Source organism: Ostrea edulis, chromosome 6 (genome assembly GCF_947568905.1).
Source record: "Ostrea edulis chromosome 6, xbOstEdul1.1, whole genome shotgun sequence".
Classification (NCBI taxonomy): Eukaryota; Metazoa; Mollusca; class Bivalvia; order Ostreida; family Ostreidae; genus Ostrea; species Ostrea edulis.
Genome location: NC_079169.1, coordinates 79,440,779 through 79,446,778, shown reverse-complemented (window position 1 = coordinate 79,446,778; position 6,000 = coordinate 79,440,779). Strand labels below are relative to the sequence as shown.

The 6,000-nt window shown below is 34.0% G+C and overlaps 1 protein-coding gene across 2 annotated transcripts in view; it reads left to right on the top strand.

The window, feature by feature from the left end:
* The window catches only part of LOC125647846 (tyrosine-protein kinase JAK2-like), a 167,343-nt gene that overhangs the window by 89,538 nt on the left and 71,805 nt on the right, over window positions 1-6,000 (top strand). For both annotated transcript variants that reach the window (XR_008796068.1, XM_056140923.1), the window contains exon 17: window positions 2,397-2,569. Coding sequence is in view for 1 of the 2 variants with exons in the window: in XM_056140923.1 (XP_055996898.1) it covers window positions 2,397-2,569 (173 nt within the window). In the remaining variant the exon portion in view is untranslated. The remainder of the gene's footprint in view (window positions 1-2,396; window positions 2,570-6,000) is intronic.

Here is a 6,000-nt window from a genome sequence, read left to right as displayed (position 1 = left end):
TGTTTGGTATTGTTGGAATCGTCTCATAATACTGAAAAACACTATAAATAGCAGGGGCAAAATATTGACATTTTTACTTTTCTTAAAATTCCACCTCTATCATGATTATTTAGCCTGCAGCACATTTTCACACCTCCTGCAAGGTGCCCATGGCCACCACAAAGCTCCTAGAGGCTGTGTGTATTTGCAAATAACTTGGATCTCCATGGATTTTCCTCTGTGGTCTTTCCAGGGAGGGGTGTATAAAACTTGTGTCGTGTACTGTATTTGTCCCCATTTTTTACCATTTAGCTATTGCCCTGAATGGGCAAATTTTAAACTAGGTGATTTTTAATTTATGCTTTACTCTAAAGTAATAAATTTTTTAGGTAATCATAATATGGAACAAAATCATTTTTCTTTGCATCAGGTGTAAAAATAACAAATGGTGAAAATTTCTCTGTATGTAGAGTATGTTTGTAAAAATGAAACTTAAGTATATAGAATGTAGGACAGAAAGTCACAGGACAAAAAGTCACGGACAAAATGACCATGGACAAAAAATCACAGTAAGAAATTTTATGAAAGTAGGACAAAATATCACAGGACAAAAAGTCACAGTTTCATAAGAAAAGAAGACAAAAAGTCACAATTAGAAATGTTATGAAAGTAGGACAAAATGTCACAGGACAAAAGTCACAGTTTATAAGAAAATATTGATTTTGATATATATTTGAAAACATATCTGTTCTTTTTGTAAAGTTTAAGAAACTATATATGCATTTGGGTACCATGTACAGTACCCACAACGTTATTCTTGACATTCCTATCGTGTTCTATCGTGCGTGTATCCTATCGTGTTCTATCGTGCGTGTATCCTATCGTATCATGCGTGTATCCTATCCTATCATGTATCAGGTTGCATCCCCCAAAATTCTGCTCAACTGGACACGATTCCGCTGTCATCGTTGTTTTTTTTTTTTACTTGTGCATGTACACATGTACCAATAGTCGTAAGTGTAGATACTGGAAATTTATGTTGGTTTTGATGATTATTTGAATTTTTTTTTACACACTAAGCGTTTCAAAATTGCGAATTTAAAACAAGCCAGGTTTTGTTTATGTTTTTTTAAACAGTTTATTTATGTTTTGTTAACAAAATATCAATTCAAATAAATATGTTCCAATTACTTATGACTATTAATTATCATTCATAGTGTAAAAATATCTAACAGGTGTAGTGCGGTTGATTTTTTTAAAGCGGTCGTTATGAAAATAACTTGAGATGTTGAATGAGCCGTGAACTTAGAGCTTGATGCAAAATAACCCCCTCCTTGCTACACACACAATATTACTTGGTTTTATTTCATATTCTAGGTAATATACATTAACATAAGAGAGCTACTGAAGCATGATATCACTACATTATATTACATTTAGTTAACTCCCTGTATAATTTATATATTAAACATTAGGTGACAATACAAGTTTTCCTGAGTTACCTATAGATTACCGAAAACAAGAAATCCGCGTTGTCCGTAATGTAGGTATATAATGAGTATTGAAATCCTTCAATATTATTATCAACATAATGTAATTATGTTGTAGGTATCAAAATTTCGTTCTGTCTAAATCGTTTCTAAATTTATAACATTTCTATCAGGTTTTCCGTTTATCGTGAAGATCGTTTATCGTGTTTTGCGTTTATCAGGTCTATCGTGAAGATTGTTTATCAGGTTTTGCGTTTATCAGGTTTATCGTGTATCCTATCGTATCGTGCGTATATCCTATCCTATCGTGCGTGTATCCGAGCTATCCTATCCTATCGTGCGTGTATCGTGTTCTATCGTTTATCATGTCAAGAATAATGTTGCGGGTACTGTACCTGTAATTGTTAGCTTAAAATTATACATGGAGTCTCATTTGCTAAGCCAATCTTCATTCCAAAAATGGAACTCATGCAGAGTAATAAAGGTGGTTCAAAGTTATGGTGTAAAAACAACTTTTGGTAATCTGTGGATATTAGATAAATGGTGATATCAGTCAAAGAACAAGAAAACCATCGTTTTATTCATGCACAAAATACAAAGATTGGTATGAATATCGATCAGCATTCTATATTTTATAACAGAATGAATTTGTCTTTTTTTTCTTTTTTAATCAAAAGTAATTTTTGTGACTTTTTGTCCTATGACTTTTTATCCTATCTGATCAAAAATCATCATTGTGACTTTTTGTCCTGCGACTTTTTGTCCTACCGATTTTGTGACTTTTTGTCCTGTGATTTTCCGTCCGTATACCAAGTATATAATACCTGTAGAAGGAAACTGGGTGTTGATGTGTTCCAATAAACATTTCATTGAATGCTTCAGCATATGGTGAATTTTATATTTCTGACTTGAAATCTTGTTATATAGGGAATGGCTTACCTTGCCAATATGAGGGTGATTCACTGTGACTTGGCTGGCAGAAATGTCCTTCTGACGAACACTCTAGTGGCCAAAATCACCGACTTTGGTCTAGCCAAGATTCTAAAGGCAGACAAGGACTACTATACTAGGTCCTCTGGCAAAGAACTTCCTCTGATGTGGTCAGTAAACTTAGTATTTCCAGAACTTCCTCTGATGTGGTCAATAAACTTAGTAACTTTTAAACTTTTTCTGATGTGGTCAATAAACTGTAATAGTGAATTCAGAAATTCATATGATTTGGTCAATAAACTTAATGATTTTAAAACTTCCTATGATATAATGATAAACTTCGTGATTTCAGAACGTTCTCTGATGTGATCAGTAAACTTTGTGATTTCAAAACCTTCTGTGATGTAATTAGTAAACTTGTGATTTCAAAACCTTCTGTGATGTAATTAGTAAACTTGTGATTTCAAAACGTTCTGTGATGTGATCAGTAAACTTTGTGATTTCAGAATTTGTGATTAGTAAACTTTGTGATTTCAGAACGTGTGATCAGTAAACTTGTGATTTCAGAACGTTCTGTGATGTTATCAGTAAACTTTGTGATTTCAGAACATTCTCTGATATGATCAGTAGAATTTGCGATTTTAGAATGCTCTCTCATATGATCAGTAGGTGTTAAGAGTTTTGTATTAGAATATGTACGTGAGTTTTTAAAAAATCTTCTTAACCACAAGACTATAATTTGTAACAATCCTCCTGTAGTGTAGATTGTAGTGTCCTGTAGTGTAGATTGTAGTGTCCTGTAGTGTAGATTGTAGTATATATTGTAGTGTAGAATGTAGTGTCCTGTAGTGTAGATTGTAGTATATATTGTAGTGTCCTGTAGTGTAGATTGTATTATATATTGTAGTGTATATAGTAGTGTCCTGTAGTGTAGATTGTAGTGTAGATTGTAGTGTCCTGTAGTGTAGATTGTAGTGTAGATTGTAGTGTCCTGTAGTGTAGATTGTAGTGTTATGTAGTGTAGATTGTAGTGTATATTGTAGTGTCCTGTAGTGTATATTGTAGTGTAGATTGTAGTGTCCTGTAGTGTAGATTGTAGTGTAGATTGTAGTGTCCTGTAGTGTAGATTGTAGTGTATATTGTAGTGTAGATTGTAGTGTATATTGTAGTGTAGATTGTAGTGTCCTGTAGTGTATATTGTAGTATATATTGTAGTGTCCTGTAGTGTAGATTGTAGTGTAGATTGTAGTGTCCTGTAGTGTAGATTGTAGTGTCCTGTAGTGTAGATTGTAGTGTCCTGTAGTGTAGATTGTAGTGTTATGTAGTGTAGATTGTAGTGTCTTGTAGTGTAGATTGTAGTGTGTATTGTAGTGTCCTGTAGTGTAGATTGTAGTATATATTGTAGTGTCCTGTAGTGTAGATTGTAGTGTCCTGTAGTGTAGATTGTAGTGTAGATTGTAGTGTTATGTAGTGTAGATTGTAGTGTTATGTAGTGTAGATTGTAGTGTTATGTAGTGTAGATTGTAGTGTTCTGTAGTGTATATTGTAGTGTCCTGTAGTGTATATAGTAGTGTCCTGTACTGTATATAGTAGTGTCCTGTAGTGTAGATTGTAGTGTTATGTAGTGTAGATTGTAGTGTCCTGTAGTGTATATTGTAGTGTCCTATAGTGTATATTGTAGTGTCCTGTAGTGTAGATTGTATTATATATTGTAGTGTATATAGTAGTGTCCTGTAGTGTAGATTGTAGTGTAGAATGTAGTGTAGAATGTAGTGTATATTGTAGTGTCCTGTAGTGTAGATTGTAGTGTATATTGTAGTGTAGATTGTAGTGTAGATTGTAGTGTATATAGTAGTGTCCAGTAGTGTATATTGTAGTGTCCTGTAGTGTAGATTGTAGTGTATATTGTAGTGTTATGTAGTGTAGATTGTAGTGTCCTGTAGTGTAGATTGTAGTGTAGTGTATATTGTAGTGTCCTGTAGTGTATATTGTAGTGTATATTGTAGTGTCCTGTAGTGTAGATTGTAGTGTTATGTAGTGTATATTGTAGTGTAGATTGTAGTGTTATGTAGTGTCCTGTAGTGTAGATTGTAGTGTCCTGTAGTGTATATTGTAGTGTAGATAGTAGTGTCCTGTAGTGTAGATTGTAGTGTCCTGTAGTGTAGATTGTAGTGTTATGTAGTGTAGATTGTAGTATCCTGTAGTGTATATTGTAATGTAGATTGTAGTGTAGATTGTAGTGTTATGTAGTGTAGATTGTAGTGTTATGTAGTGTAGATTGTAGTGTCCTGTAGTGTATATTGTAGTGTAGATTGTAGTGTCCTGTAGTGTAGATTGTAGTGTTATGTAGTGTAGATTGTAGTGTATATTGTAGTGTCCTGTAGTGTAGATTGTATTGTAGATTGTAGTGTCCTGTAGTGTAGATTGTAGTATATATTGTAGTGTCCTGTAGTGTAGATTGTAGTGTCCTGTAGTGTAGATTGTAGTGTAGATTGTAGTGTCCTGTAGTGTAGATTGTAGTGTTATGTAGTGTAGATTGTAGTGTTATGTAGTGTAGATTGTAGTGTATATTGTAGTGTCCTGTAGTGTAGATTGTAGTGTCCTGTAGTGTAGATTGTAGTATATATTGTAGTGTCCTGTAGTGTATATTGTAGTGTCCTGTAGTGTATATTGTAGTGTCCTGTAGTGTAGATTGTAGTGTGTATTTTAGTGTCCTGTAGTGTAGATTGTAGTGTCCTGTAGTGTATATTGTAGTGTAGATTGTAGTGTCCTGTAGTGTAGATTGTAGTATATATTGTAGTGTCCTGTAGTGTAGATTGTAGTGTCCTGTAGTGTAGATTGTAGTGTAGATTGTAGTGTAGATTGTAGTGTTATGTAGTGTAGATTGTAGTGTTATGTAGTGTAGATTGTAGTGTCCTGTAGTGTAGATTGTAGTGTCCTGTAGTGTAGATTGTAGTGTCCTGTAGTGTAGATTGTAGTGTATATTGTAGTGTCCTGTAGTGTAGATTGTATTGTAGATTGTAGTGTCCTGTAGTGTATATTGTAGTGTATATAGTAGTGTCCTGTAGTGTAGATTGTAGTGTTATGTAGTGTAGATTGTAGTGTCCTGTAGTGTAGATTGTAGTGTCCTGTAGTGTAGATTGTAGTGTATATTGTAGTGTCCTGTAGTGTAGATTGTATTGTAGATTGTAGTGTCCTGTAGTGTATATTGTAGTGTATATAGTAGTGTCCTGTAGTGTAGATTGTAGTGTTATGTAGTGTAGATTGTAGTATCCTGTAATGTAGATTGTAGTGTTATGTAGTGTAGATTGTAGTGTTATGTAGTGTAGATTGTAGTGTCCTGTAGTGTAGATTGTAGTGTAGATTGTAGTCTCCTGTAGTGTTTTTACACCTTCATTCCTTGGACAGAGGAAAGCCATAACTAAAAAGAGGTTCATAAAATTATACATAAGAATGCCATATAGATTCAGATCCCATGTGTCCTCAGCAATGTCATGTAGATTCAGATCCCTCGTGTCCTCAGCAATGTCATTTAGATTCAGATCCCTCGTGTCCTCAGTATCATCATGTGATATAGATTCAGATCCCTCGTGTCCTCAGT